At 37.6% G+C, this 15,490-nt stretch overlaps 1 protein-coding gene across 12 annotated transcripts in view; it reads right to left on the minus strand.

Moving 5' to 3' along the window:
- The window catches only part of cdh13 (cadherin 13, H-cadherin (heart)), an 813,941-nt gene that overhangs the window by 631,504 nt on the left and 166,947 nt on the right, over nt 1–15,490 (minus strand). For 10 of the 12 annotated variants that reach the window (XR_011346021.1, XR_011346020.1, XM_069902201.1 and 7 more), the window contains exon 2: nt 12,962–13,073. Coding sequence is in view for 8 of the 12 variants with exons in the window: in XM_069902201.1 (XP_069758302.1) it covers nt 12,962–13,073 (112 nt within the window). In the remaining 4 variants the exon portion in view is untranslated. Of the gene's footprint in view, nt 1–12,961; nt 13,074–15,490 lie in introns of those variants that run through there. The other 2 variants (XM_069902206.1, XM_069902207.1) reach the window with 2 other exon arrangements.

Consider the following 15,490-nt stretch of genomic DNA (forward strand, 5'->3'; position numbering starts at 1 on the left):
GATCACAGATTCTTGACTTCAGGAAGGGAAAATCATATGTGGACAATCAGCTCCTTGGTTTTGGTGACATTGAGTGCAAGGTTCTTGTTCGGCCAAGTTTTGAATCGTTCTTCTGTACGCTGACTCATCGCCTCTTTTTATACAACTCACTACCATGGTATCATCGGCAAATTTGCAGATGGTTTTGTTGTCGTAGCGAGGCACACAGTCATAGGTGTAAAGAGAGTAGAGCAGGGGGTTAAAAATTCAGCCCTGTGGTGCTCTGGTACTGATAGAGATTGTAGAGATGTTTTTACCAATCCTGTGTGGTCAACAAGCCACACAGCATGCTTGGCTTCATCTGTGGGAGCACGGAGTAAAAGAGTAGGAAAGGCACATTGAAGCTGAATAAAACTTTGTTTATAACACATTTGAAGCATTTTATGGAATTCTGGTAACCACACTATCAAAAGATTGTGGAGGCTTTGGAGAAGGTTCAGAAGAGGTTAACCAGAATAGGGCTTGGATTGGAGTGTTTCAGCTAAAAGGAAACATTGGACAGACTTGTGTTGCTTTCTCTAGGGTGTCAGAGTCTGAGGGATGAATTTATAGAAGTACTTCAAATTATGAAAGCATAGACAGACTTTTTTCCAGGTGGAAATGTCAAATACTAAGGAGCATAGGTTTCAGTTAAAAGAGTGAAAGCTTAAGGAGGAAGTTTGTGAAGCACCATTTTTTATGGTCACAGAGATGTAAGGAGCAGACATGATAGCAATGTTAAGCAGACTCTTGAACAGACAGGGAATAGAGAAATACAGATTAACTGGAAAAATGGGCCAGAAAATGGCAGATGAAATTTAATGCAGGCAAGTGTGAGGTGTTGCATTTTGGAAGGACCAACCAAGGAAGGATGTACACAGTAAAAGGTAGGGCACTGAGGAGTGCAGAGGAACAAAGGGCTCATGGAATACAGATACATAATTCCCTGAAAGTGGCGTCACAGGTAGACAGGGTTGTAAAGAAAGCTCTTGACATCTTGGTCTTGCAAATCTAAATAGGTCATATGCATTAAATGGTAGGCTATTGAGATGTGCAGAGCAACAAAGGCTGATACTCAGGTAGATGGTGTGGTGAAGAAGGCATTTGGAATGTTGGCCTTCATAAATCAGAGTATTGAATTGAAGAGTAGGGAGGTTATGATGAAATTGTACAAGGCATTGGTGAGGCCAAATTTGGAGTACTGTGTACAGTTTTGGTCATCAAATTATAGGAAAGATATAAACAAAATAGAGAGAGTGCAGAGAAGGTTCACGAGAATGTTGACAGGATTTCAAGGTTTGAGTTACAGGGAAAGGTTGTGCAGACTGGGGCTTTCTTCTCTGGAGCATAGAAGATTGAGAGGGGACGATAGAGGTGTTTAAGATTTTAAAAGGGACAGACAGAGTAAACGTGGATAGGCTTTTTCAATTAAGAATGGGGAGATTCAAACTAGAGGGCATGGTTTAAGATTGAAGGGGGAAAATTATAAGGGGAACATGAGGGGAAATTTCTTTACGCAAAGGGTGGTAGGGATGTGGAATGAGCTTCCGACAGACGTGGTTGAGGCAGGATCATTGGTTACATTTAAGGAAAGACTGGATAGTTACATGGATAGGAGAGGACTGGAGGGGTATGGACCGGGTGCTGGTCAGTGGGACTAGGAGGGTGGGGATTTGTTACGGCATGGACTAGTAGGGCCGAACTGGCCTGTTCTGTGCTGTAAGTGGTTATATGGTTGTAAGTATTGAGTACAGGAGTTGGGATGTTATGGTGAGGTTGTATAAGACATTGGTGAGGCAAAATTTGGAGTATTGTGGTCGCCAAACTACAGGAAGGATATCAGTAAGATTGAAAGAGTGCAGAGAAGATTTACTAGGATGCTGCTAGATCTTCAGGAGTTGAGTTACAGTGAAAGATTGAACACGTTAGGACTTTATTCCTTTGAGCGTAGAAGAATGAGAGGAGATTTGATAGTGGTTTACAAAATTATGAGGGGTATAGACAGAGTAAATGCAAGTAGGCTCTTTCCACTTAGATTAGGAGAGAGAAATATGAGATGACATGGCTTTAGAGTGAAATATTTAGGGGAACATTAGGGTGAACTTCTTCCTTCAGAGAGTGGTGGGAGCATGGAACGAGCTGCTATCTGACATGGTAAATGTGGGCTCACTCTTAAGTTTTAAGAATAAATTTTATAGATACATGGATGGAGAGGTCTAGAGCACACATGTCAAACTCAGGCCCATGGGCCAAATTTGGCCCATGATATAATTATATTTGGCCCGCAAGATCATATCAAGTATGTATTAGAGCTGGCCCGCTGGCCGCCGCGCCAGTATAGCGCATGCACAGCTAATACTACAAATTCCAGAATGCTTTGCAAATGCGTTAGCGTCGGCCCGTCAGCCCGATAATCGCTCCCACCTCCTCTCTTTACTTTCATTAGTATCTGTGACCTGTCGCCGAACTCACATGTAATAAACCCCTTACGAAAAATGGCCAAACGAAAGACAGAAAACAGGACCTTTCAAGACAGGTGGGAGGAAAACTCTGACCCCAGAGTTTGATGAACTTTCATCTAAGAAGAGATGCCAAGTATCTGGTTTAGACCCAGGTGCATCAGAGTAAATCACAGTGTAGCAAGTTAAGCTTGGATTAATATTTTCTTTGGTTCATTTTGGACTGTTCATAGTTGAATGATTGGATTTTCATTGAAGCAAGTTGTTATTTTTTTGACTTGTTGGCTTGTGAAAAAAAATACATTTAAAAGGAGCTTAAAGGCTAGAGAGAAATATTATTTATTGAATATTTTATTTCTAATTTGTTAATGCTTCTTCTGGAAAGAGTTTAGCCAAAACTATTATTAAACATTTATTTTAATAAGAAAAAGTTTAACATTACATATGTTGAAAGAAGAGAAAACATGCAGATGTTGTTGAAAATTTTCAATAAATATTTAGTTTGGCCCACGACTTAGTCCAAGTTTTTAATTTTGGCTCTCTGTGAATTTGAGTTTGACACCCCTGGTCTAGAGGGTTATGGAGTGGATGCAGGTCAGTGGGACTAGCAGAATGATGCACAGACTAGAAGGGATGAATGGCCTGTTTTCTGTGCTGTAGTGTTCTATGGTTCAATTCAGGCAGTTATGAAATTAGTTTAACTTAGCAGCATGGTCAGTGGAGATGTGATAACCTGAGAAATTGTTTCTATACTGTGATGTTCTTTGAAAGTCTGTTAATTCACCCTCAACCCAAACCTGCTATTAATTTATCCATAACATATTTTGATAAATCTAGCTAGATTTTCAGTTCAATGTCTACATTCTTTCATTCATTGCACAGTTAACAGCTTATACTTTCAGCAATTTTACAAATCATTTGTTGAGCTAGTAACAGTAGGATAAACCTAACCAGATGTGGTCAAACAACTGTATGAACCAAAAGTCATCATATTTCTCAGACTGCATAGACATTTGTATTTCTGCCTTTAGTTCTTTATGTAAATTCTGCATCCGATTTGCCTGAACATCTTGTATTATCGAAAAACTGCTAAATGAGTCGTTTCATGATATGGTTCTCATAACCCTTCCATCACCCAATTCGTTATTCTGTGATTATACAATCTCAAGACAGATTAACAGCCCTATCTGATATACCTCTCTCAAACTTATTTATACTCTGCCAAATAAAGATGAACAATTCTCTTGAATTGCTTCCAAGGCATAAAAAAATCACGAGTTATCAATTGTGCTTGTGATATCCTGTAAGTATACCATTCGATGAGGCCAAAGTAGGTCAGGATCCTTTTCTGTCCAAACATAGTTTCTTCATGATCATTCATCAACCTAGGTGATTGTAAGATGCAAGAAAAAATAATGTCCCAGGTTTTCCAGAGTGACAATTGCTGCCTGCACTGAACATCCAGAGTTCCCGTTGTATTGGATTCACGAGGCCAATCTCATGTGTTAAGCATATCCTGGATGAAAGTGGGGATGCCTCAGCAGTGATAAAGCCTCAAATGATGGGCGATGTGGGTGAATGAACATTTCCCAACAACAACTCTGGAAACCCTCGACAGAAGGAAAAGTCAACAAGATATTTCATTTTATTTTGTATTTCATCTTCCAGGATCTGAAATGTTAAGAGCAAGACCAGCATTCATGGCCAATCTCTAACTACACTTACATAGGTAGTAGTGAGCCACTTCTAAGACCACTGCTGTCCTTCTGATAAAGTTTCTCTCACCATGCTGATGGTAAAGAAGACAGGCTCAGTGCAGATGAAGGAATGGCAATTTATTTCCAAGTCAGGGTAACATGATTTGGAGGAGAGCCTGAAGGTAGTGCTGTCACATACTTACAAATTATTCCATTACTTCTGAGTCTCAGGGATGATCCAAAAATATTTTCCATCTATGTTCTGCAGACTACATTAGTTCAGTAAACCAGCATTTAACTGGAATGTTTGTCTACTCATAGGTTCAGTGTCCACATCAAAGACATTTTGTATGAGTACAGGCCTTTCAGCCCAACCAAAAAAATCTTAAATCCTTCCTACCTCGAAACCCTCTATTTTTCTTTCATCCATGTGCCTGTCTAAGAATCTCTTAAATAACTCCAATGTTTCAACCTCAACCAACACCCCTTGCAATGCATTCCAGGCACACACAAATCTCTGTGCAAAATAACTTACCCTGATGTCTCCCCTAAACTTTCCCTTCTTCACTTTGCATAGATGCCCCCTGGTGTTTGCCAATTTCATCCTGGGAAAAAGTCTTTGGTATTTGTTCATTTACACTAGCACACCATTTATGGTTCCAACAATGCTAACGAGCTGCACAGTGTTTTCTAGCATTATCTCCAGGCACTGTGTCCTGTTGGCAAAACAAGCATTCATCACTAGCCTCACTATATTCTGTTGTGGTATATTTTCACCCAAGAGCTTTAAAATTGCTAGTAACCCTATTTCAATGTTTGTAAACTTCAAACTATGTCTCAGATAGTGAGGAATTGTTCTAAAGACATTGCAGTAAGTTAGGTTACAGTATATTTTGTTTTGCTCTGCAGTTTCAAATTAACGAGGAATCAAGCTAAAATTTTCCAGATTTTGAACACTTCAAATATTTACTGTAGAAAAATCATTGAATGGATTTGAAATCTCCTCAAATGATGTTACAGTAAAATTCCTGGTATCCAAATTGGTAGATGCTGGATAAGTGAATTTTCCAGTTGCTAGAGTTTGCGTGTTGCGTGATTGGCAAACTAACAGCAAGGTGCGCAATTTTAAACTTCCACATTTTTTAACCTATTTATTTTCCACAATGTTTTTGTTGAATTCCGTATACCAGGGGTTTTACTGTACTTTAATTAAAGTTAATCTATCCAAAATCAGACATATTCAAGAGTAGCTTAATGTCATACTGATCATAAATGTCACAACTTAAAAGAGACGGTTATGTGAACTATACACATTTTCTCAATGTATTGGGTATTTTAATTCTAGTGAGCTCTTGATTTATTGCACTGGGTCTTTAAATTTGAAATGCCACCATAAATATGGGAAGAAAAGATATTGTACCTTCTTGTTCAGTAATCAAATTCTTTCTTAACATTTACAAAATTTATTCGATTTTTCATTTTCCTTATAAGGTTTATGAAGTATGAAGTTTATTGCTTCCTTCCTCAAATATATTTTTGTGACTTCAAGAATCCTAAATGAAATATTTGGAAGGGGAAGATGATCAGATGTCAATTTTAAAAACCTGCCTGAGAGGAAGCATTTGAATGAAATGAAGATGCAACTGAAAATTGCTTATCGGGAAATAAAAGCTTGGAATTTGGAAGAAGACATTATTTTCTAGCAGTAGAACATAATGGAGGTCTATGGATTAGCAATCAAATGTACACAATATCCAATTTTAGCTCCACTTCAGTCAATGAAAGTTGACCGTGAAAATCTATTGTGAGTGACCAACACAATACCACTCATTCTGAGCCACTGCTTGAAATAGATTTCAAATACTGTACTTAATCTTTACGTTCAGTACTTACAAGCTCCTTTACTGTCACATCTGTTTAATCCCGATTTTCTGGATTCTTTATATTTCTTTGAAGATTCTAGACAACACGGCTAGCATAAAGGCAGCACAATTAGTGTAGGGATGGTAGGGTAGGAGTTAACAAAACGCTGTTAGGATGTTAGCAACCTGGGTTTGAATCTAGCACTGTCAATAAGGAGTTTCTACATTCTCACCATGTCTGAGAGCTTTCTCAGGCACTCCGGTTTCCTCCCACTCTTCAAAACATACGAGGGGGTTGTAAGTCAATTGGTTGTAATTGGGTGGCACGGACTCATGGGCTGGAAGGGCCTTTTATCATACTCTATGCCTAAATTTAAAATTTTAAATAAATGGATCAATTTTTATTATTGAAAGCAGAGCAAGAGTCTATGTTGGAAACTAATGGGGATCACTGGGAGCTGAAACCAGCATGCCTCAAGCTTGATTCCCATTTAAATTGGTTAATTGAATTCAGAGGAATCCAACTTGCTTCTGAGCCTTGGTACAAAAGGCAAGAAAAGAGGCAGAGTTCTCATTTCCAAAACACCTTCCAGTAACTCTGTGGGAAGACAGTCCTGATGCTCCAAATTCATCGAAACTGTACCATTTGCCTTTTTGTCCCACATGTGAGGATAAATCAAGTCCTATTCTATCTACACTTCAGGAATCCTATTATATCAAGAGCCTCTGCACCTTGAGGGCAGATGGGAAAGGGAAAGTTAAAGAACATTGGAAAAGCACTGAAAATTGCAGATGTGATTTTGGTTGGGAAGATTATTTCTGCTCTTCCTGTAATTGAAATCACATCACGAGAGCATAAGATGTGATTTTCAGTCATAAAAGATGATTCATTCTTTGCAATCTTCAGTCATGCTACATGATTTAAGCATTGAAAATAATTATAAATCCACTGCTGTCTCAGATAAATGGTTCAGTGAGCAATTAATGCAGGAATAGCAAAATCCTAAATAACAATTCTCATTCAACTGTTAAAACAAAGATGTACCCAGCTCAAATAAAGTTTATTCATAAATTTTACTTATCTTAAAGAAATAAAGGTTTAATCTTTGGGAATTCTATTTTTCTAGTTTATTTTCTGAGTCATTGGTCCAGTTGTTCTACGATTGAGAAGTAGCTGGAATTTTTTGCACAGCATCATTCGTGGATTCAATTTACTACAGGGAACTGTGTTTCTTCCTCAGACAACACAATGTTATGGTCGGAAACTTCAGACTCACAGAATAAAGTCTTTTGTATCTCTTGTGAAAGGATATCTGGATTTACTAATATAAAATTGTGTTAAAATCCAACCATTAACTGCAAGCAAAAACACACAAAATCAGTTCAAATTAATTTACAAACAGCTTTATCCCTTAAAATGATTATTATTTAAAATATACCTAGTTTTAGCTTTCTTTCAAATTTGATTTGTACAGCTTTTGCTGTGCTGTAAGTGAACTCTTCACTCACTATTCCACTTAAGTAGAAGTGTACTTCATCCACACTTGTTTGTGTAAAGTTATTCCATAAACAGGTATGAGCCAATAGATTGGAATGTGTTTTTTTAATTCTTCCTGAGGTATGGGCGTCATGAGTAAGAACTTCATTTGCTTCCTTAATTGCTTTTGAACTGTGTGGCTTTCTGTTTCAGGTGGCAGAGGTGCTGGCTAGACTGAAGAAATGAGAGGAGGTACTCGGCTTTGAAGAATAGTAGGTCAGGTTTACCTTGACCTCTGGATAATCGTAGTTAACTTTATCTTTGGAGACAAAGTTCAAATCTATCTTGTGGTTTATAAATCAAATTCTCCTTTCTACTCTGTTGCCATAAACAGTAAGAATTTAAAGAACAAAAAAACAGAGAATGCTGGAAATACTCAGCAGGTCCAGTGGCATCTGAGGGGAAGAGAAACAAAGTTAATGTTTCAGGACAAAGACAATTTGTCTGAACTGGGAATGAAAGAAAAGAAGCTTGTTGGGAGGTTGGGGAGGTCTGTCTGTGAGCAGTGGAATGAGCTGTAAACAAGGTGTCACCCTGTTTGGAGCTGAGAAAGTTTCTTCCATCTTCATTCCAGTTAGAATGAAAGGTCTTCGACCTGAAATAGTAACTTCATTTCCCTGTGACTGATGAAATCTGACCTGCTGAGGATCTCTATCATTTTCTAGTTTTAATTTAGATACCCTGCAGCTAAGGTTTTTATTTCATTTTCATGATATGAAATAATATAGTTTCATAAATTGTGGATTTCTCTCTTGTACAGGGTAAATGGTAAAGGCAAGTACAATTACAACATTTAAAAGACATATGAATAGGTGCATGGATAGGAAAGGTTTCGAGAGATATGGACCAAGCAAATGTAAATCATACTAGATCAGATCAGCACTTTGGTTATGTTATTATTTGAAGCGTGGTAGAAGCTAATTCCAACATTTAAACCTGTGCTTCCCAATTACAACCAAATTAACCTACACCCCCCCCCCCACCCCATACATTTTGAAAGGTGGGAGGAAACCGGAGCACCCGGGAAAAACCCACACAGACACGAAGAGAATGTACAAATTCCTTACAGGTAGCATTGGATTTGAACCTGGGTTGCTCGCACTGTAATAGCGTCACGTTAACTGCTATGCTAGCCAGCATGGAATGGTTGGGTTGAAGGGCTTGTTGGTGTGCTATATTGTTGATGTGCTATATTGGGATATTTATTGAAAGTTTAAGCTATAAAGCTTCAGAAACATATATTTTAAAAAATTGTGTTAAGAATGTTCTGTTAATAGTTCTTTTAAAATTAATTTACCCCAATTTAATTGAGGTTTCGTTTTCAATCTTTATCATTGCTATTTCTGCATGGAGTTTAAATATTGAGATTGTTGAGTCAATATGGTGTTCCAGTCAACAAGAAGCAACAATGGAAGCCAAGGCAGTGGTGATGGTTACAACCACAGGAAAGGCTAGCTCATAGGACCACTTGGTTCTCCTGACTCCCACCAAGGCTATTCATGGGCTGTGCTGAGAAGTAATAGGGAAACCTAAAAGTCAATGACCAGATGAAATTGGTAGTGAAGAAAGCGAATGCTATGTTGGCATCATTTCAAGAGGAATAGTGTACAAGAGTAAAGTGGTGTTGATGAGGCTCTATGAGGCACTGGTGAGACCCTATTTGGAGTACTGTGTGCAGTTTTGGGCCCCTTATCTTAGAAAGGATGTGATGTTGTTGGAGAGGATGCAGAGGAGATTTACTTGGATGATTCCCAGAATGCAAGGGCTAACGTACGAGGAGCGTTTGGCAGCTCTTGGGTTGTATTTATTGGAGTTTAGTAGAATGAGAGGAGATCTCTTAGAGGCATTTCGTATTTTGAAAGGTTTAGATAGGGTGGATGCGGGTAAGATGTTTCCCTTGAATCGAGGACAAGGGATCATAAATTAGAAATTTATGAAAATTAGAGGTTATCCATATAAAGGAGATTAGAAAGAACTTCTTTAGCCAGAGGCTCATGGATCTGTGCAACTCACTTCCGCATACAGCAGTGGAAGCCAGGTCACTCGGAGTATTTAAACAAGAAACAGACAAGTACCTCATTAATGAGGGCATCAAGGGATATGGGGAAAAGGCCGGAAATTGGAACTAGTGTAGAGTAGCTCAGTGTAGATTTACGGAATAGACTCGATGGGCCTAGTGGCCTGGTTCTGTCCCTTTGTCTTGTGATCTTGTGAAGAGGCTGCAGCAGAGTGTTTATGGCAACCATAGGAGAGGAGGCAGTTATCGAGAGAATGATAGGTGTGACTATGATGGACGTAAATACATCCAGGGAGAGTTCAATGACTGCTCAGGTGGGGCCAGATGTGATGGCTACATATGTTGCTTTTACCGGGACTATGATTTCAATTTTCCTTGATGTTAAAATGCCGGAAATTGTCATAATTAACCTTACTTACCTGTTGTTTGCTTCCATTGTGGTTTTACATCAATTTTCAAATCCAAAATTGCACCAGAGAATGGCAATTTTTTTGCAGGCTGCCTGGATAATAATTAGCTGAGGCAGACTGCCAGGATAGTACACCAAACTAAGCTTTTTCACTTTACCTCTGTATAAATTACAATAAATTCAGTTAACTGAGGGATACTGCCTGGATAGTACACCAAACTAAGCTTTTTCACCATACCTCTGTATAAATTACAATAAATTCAATTAACTGAGGGATACTGCCTGGATAGTACACCAAACTAAGCTTTTTCACTTTACCTCTGTATAAATTACAATAAACTCAATTAACTGAGGCATGCTGCCTGGATAGTACACCAAACTAAGCTTTTTCACCATACCTCTGTATAAATTATAATAAACTCAATTAACTGAGGCAGACTGCCTGGATACTACACCAAACTAAGCTTTTTCACCATACCTCTGTATAAATTACAATAAACTCAATTAGCTGAGGCAGACTGCCTGGATAGTACACCAAACTAAGCTTTTTCACTTTACCTCTGTATAAATTACAATAAACTCAATTAACTGAGGCATGCTGCCTGGATAGTACACCAAACTAAGCTTTTTCACCATACCTCTGTATAAATTATAATAAACTCAATTAACTGAGGCATGCTGCCTGGATACTACACCAAACTAAGCTTTTTCACTATACCTCTGTATAAATTACAATAAACTCAATTAACCAAAATAGACATGGATCTCTCATGGACTAGCAATGCCCTCAATCAGTTTAAGCTAGTTAATCTTCAATTTTACTGGTCATGAAGAATACTGATAACATCTAAAATACGTCTTCCTTTTTGCAGTTCAATTCTACATGGTTGCATCAGGGTTTTGTTCTCATAATATGGAAGCATGTTCAACTTAAGGGGCAAACAGGAAAACATATCTAAGCACATAAACTTAAAGTAAATAACTGTTATTCATTAATAATGGAGAGTAAGATGCAAAATAAAGAGCTCAATCAAACCAATTGCAATACAAAATCCTTGAGAAAAATTTACTGGTTCTGTCACAGATTCGTATGCTGATATAATTACTCCACAAGATAGTTTGTGGAAAATGGAGTAGCAGTTTCAAGTAAAATATCTATGTGGTGTGCAGCAGGGTGCTCCAGGAGAAAGGTAATGCATCTGCCTGAAGACCAAAATGAAATGACACCAACAAATCTTGCCAATGTACACAGCAACATTCAAGATGTCAACATAGAAGAGAAGCAGTCAGCTGCACAAGGTCCTAATCAGCCCTTCCAAGTGAAGCAACATTTCACGTTTGAATCAGCAGGTCATCTACTGTATTCAGTGCCTCCCGTTGTCGCTTCTCCACATCTGAGAGACTGAAGGCAAACTGGAATATTGATTCATTCTGCCACAATAGCGGGGATCTCTCAGTGGCCACCCGTTTCACTTCCCCATCTCAATCCCTTGCTGACATGTCTGTTCATGGTCTCATGTACTGGCAGTCTGAGACCATCTGTAAATTGGAGGAACAACATCTCATCTTCCAACTGGGTGCCCTCCATAATGACGGTATTAACATTGACTTTTCCAGTTTTGTTTCTCTCCCTCCCCCCCAACTGCATCTCTCTCCTTCCCCTATCCTATATATCCTTTCCTCTAGCTCTGCATTCACAGAACCACCTCCTCCCCTAATCAATTTTCACCTTTCCTGTCCACCTAACCATCCAATTTTTATCTTTTGTCTGTTGGTCTGTGTTCCCCCTTTCCCAGTTTTCCCACTCCCCCAGACTTTTTATTTAAGCACCTACCAACTCTTTCCTCATGCCTTGAAGAAGGGCTCAGGCCCAAAAAATTGGTTATATAATTTAACCCCCTATGGACACTGTGAGACCTGCTGGGTTCATCCAACAATTTTTGTGTTTTTAACTATACACAGCATCTGTAGACTTTCTTGCTTCATTGGTTATTCACATAATTTCTTTTTCAGCTAAATTTGCCCAAATTTAGGAAACAATATGAGGAAATTCAAGTGTTAATTACATCAATACACAAAAATGCTGGAGAAACTCAACAGGTCCTGCTGCATCCATTGAGGCAAAGATATTTTAAAATGTTTTGGGACTGAGCCCTTCATCGAAGTAGGGACAAAAAGCAGGCAGGCCCCAGAATAACTTGTGTAGATAAGGACCAGTGAGAGGAACTCTCACAGAACTCCTTTCAAGGTAGGCATCACTTGAAGAGATTTCTCAGTGGAGCAGTCATATGGAGTGAAACAATAAAGTCATGTGACTTGATTTTACATCAGTAATTTTTTTTAGTCTACAAAGCTATTCACTTATTAATTTGCTGCAGTTGGTTAATGCTCAAAGGTTGTCAGCTTTTAGACTCAAAGAATTTTAAAAATGCCTGAAAATGAAAATCATCAAATGTTTTTCTTTCATTTGTATTTGGTCCAAATCGCATTAAAAGGAATGTTGAAACACAATATCAATTTGAAAATTAAATTTGACTTCCACTCAAACCAGGACATCCAGCCCTATTCTTGGCTCTGTTAATGCTGGGTATTTTGTTTAAAAAGATGAAAAGGTAACAAGACAGAAATCAGATCCAATCAGAAATTGAAGCATATCCAACCTTCAAAAGACAAACCAATTTCACCGATGGCTCATTATGCACCATAACCTCATTCCAAAGTTAGAGAACAAAAGCATATACCAGAAATAGCTTGATGTTGTTACATGAAATTCAACCATCTAGAAGGGCACCGTGGACAATACACTTGGTATATAGCATAACAAAATAGATGATGCCAAGTAAAATAGAATAATTGCCAGATAAAAGTAATTAAACCAAGACAAAAATCAAATTTGAGATATCTATATTATCCTGTTTGCTGCAGTGTCGCCTGATGGCTAACAAAAAGGTAATAGTCCTACCTTTCAAAATGAACTGGTCCTTTTTATATTCTGAGGACTGTAAGACTCGATAGATCTCCTGCTGGAATCCAGCTGTACAGTTTGAACTAACAGTGATAGCTTGTAGCAGCACCTAAGAAAAGGAACATTTGAAAAAGAAAATTGGCTGAAGTGACAAAATTAATTAAATATTTCAAGTGATATCTCAGCTAAACCATGTTGATTACAAAATTATCAAAAATTCTTCAAATCAAATGTATTTTTAATGACTAATTAAACTGAATAATATCCAAGCCCCTTTAATTTAAACTCAAGTACTGTATATATTTTAGAAGCTGTGGTTATCGAGTTAGAACTAACATTTCATGATGAAAATATAGAATATTTGCACTGACAACATCTAATTTTCTTCTCTACAATATTAGGAAAAGATAATTTAGTAACAGTGTTAAGCATTCCTAAATATGAGCTCTAGTACAGGATACCAGTCTTAACCAATTCATTATATATAGATTTTGGAGGGCAAGTTGCCAGTTTCAATCAATTCTTCAAGATTCAGAATCAAAGAGCTTTCATTACCAACTGAAGAATGGAATTAATGATATCCATGGAATTATTTGGGGGAATGCTCAACCAAATCTAGGAATAGGGAATAGTCCTTAAAACAGAAATAAATGATGATTTAAGCAAAAATAAATTTACACTGGTGATTATAAATAGTGAGTTTGTGTTAGGCTGCACAGCAAAAGACTTCATTAATTTCTTTGAGAAGAATCAAGACCTTGGAGAATGACTTTAAGTTATTTACATTAAAAAATGGTCAGGAACAAGTGAGATTTTTGCTGTTTTCCAGGTAATTTCAGATCCTGTTCATCAACATGGCAGCATGGTTAGCATAACCAGTTAACACCAGTCAACCAGGTTTGAATCCAGTGCCGTTTGTAAGGAATTTATACATTCTCTCTGCTCTGGTTTCCACTCACCCTTCAAAATGTATGGGTTTTTAGGTTAATTGAGAGTAATTGGGTAGCATAGGTTTCAATGACCAGTATTAGCTTCTACTGTGATGTAAATAATTTTAAAAAATGAATAATGGATAAAACTTTGCCTTGAGCTGTTACAGAAAATGGGAGCAAACAATTCTGAGGGCTATGAAACTCCACACCTGTGCACAGAACATTGACTTCAATGAAACTGAACATTTAAGTATTCTTGCAAATGCATTGAAATAACATGTCATAAGTGGAAAAAATACTTCATATATAGAACAACTTCCCAAGTGAAATATTTAACCAAATGCATCTCAAATTTATATTACACAAATCCATCATGGTGACAGGCATATTTTAACAGGCATTTGTACTCCTAATTTGGGGTCATGAAGAAAATCAATCAAGGATACAGCAATCCTGGTTGCCTTCAAATCATCATCCATTACAATGGCTTCTGGGAATATCCGGTGGGAATTGGATCAAAGCCCTGTGTTATTTGTGTGGGCAATCAACCATCAACTCTCATTTCACAATTACCCATTACATGACATACCTGAGTGATGCCAAAGTTAGGATGATTGTCTTAATATATTGATCACAATAAAGTTCAGGTTTATTATCATCTGACACTGCAAATACATCCAGACAAAACAGCATCTCTTCAAATCATGATGCGTGCATATTCACACACAATACAGAGCAAATAATAATCACATATATACATGAAGACATAATGTATAGATATAATATAAAGATATATATTTTAATGTTATTCTTTAAGTCTATATTTTTATGGCCACATTGCCATCATCATTCAGGAACAATCCAAGTAGCATTTGGATAAACCAGGAATGTTTAATCCTCATTTGATTCTTTCACCATGTTGTTCAAGATTTGGTCCCCTGGGTCTGTGATTATGCAGTCAAGCCCTTCTTGATGCAAAACATTGATGTCTCCCACTCAAAATACATTCTATCTCCCTTTTACTTTCAGTTTTTCATCCATGTGCTGTCCCACATGAAAGATTATCAATTCATCATCTGAGAGAAGATGGAAACGAGCTCCTCGAGCAACTTATCAGGTCAGGCAGCATCTGTGGAGCCAAAAGGATGGTTCTTGTTTCTAGGTTGAGACCCTGTGTCAGGACCCTGCCTTATGTGTGATTCAACTCTCTAATTTTGGTGCAAGTCTCCAGATAGATCATGGAGAAATTTGCAGGGATGTCTGTGTTGATGTATCATTGTTGGTAATAATCAAATGGTTCCCTAGGTTATTTAAAAAAATATTTAAAAGATAAGCAAATGTTGGCAAGATAGATTTCCTTCCCTCATGACATTTAAGAACCAAGTGGGCCTTACAAGGCTGATAATTTAATTTGCTGTTAATATACCACAAAGTTATTAGTTTAATTTACTTAATTGAATACATTTAAATTTCCCAGCTGCCATGGAGGGATTTGAAGTCACCTTTCCAGATCATTAGTTATAGTTTCTGAATTTCTAGTTATGATCAGATTGATGGTACAGCATCAATAGCACATCCATGTTCAAATACTTCT

Source organism: Narcine bancroftii, chromosome 10 (genome assembly GCF_036971445.1).
Source record: "Narcine bancroftii isolate sNarBan1 chromosome 10, sNarBan1.hap1, whole genome shotgun sequence".
Taxonomy (NCBI): domain Eukaryota; kingdom Metazoa; phylum Chordata; class Chondrichthyes; order Torpediniformes; family Narcinidae; genus Narcine; species Narcine bancroftii.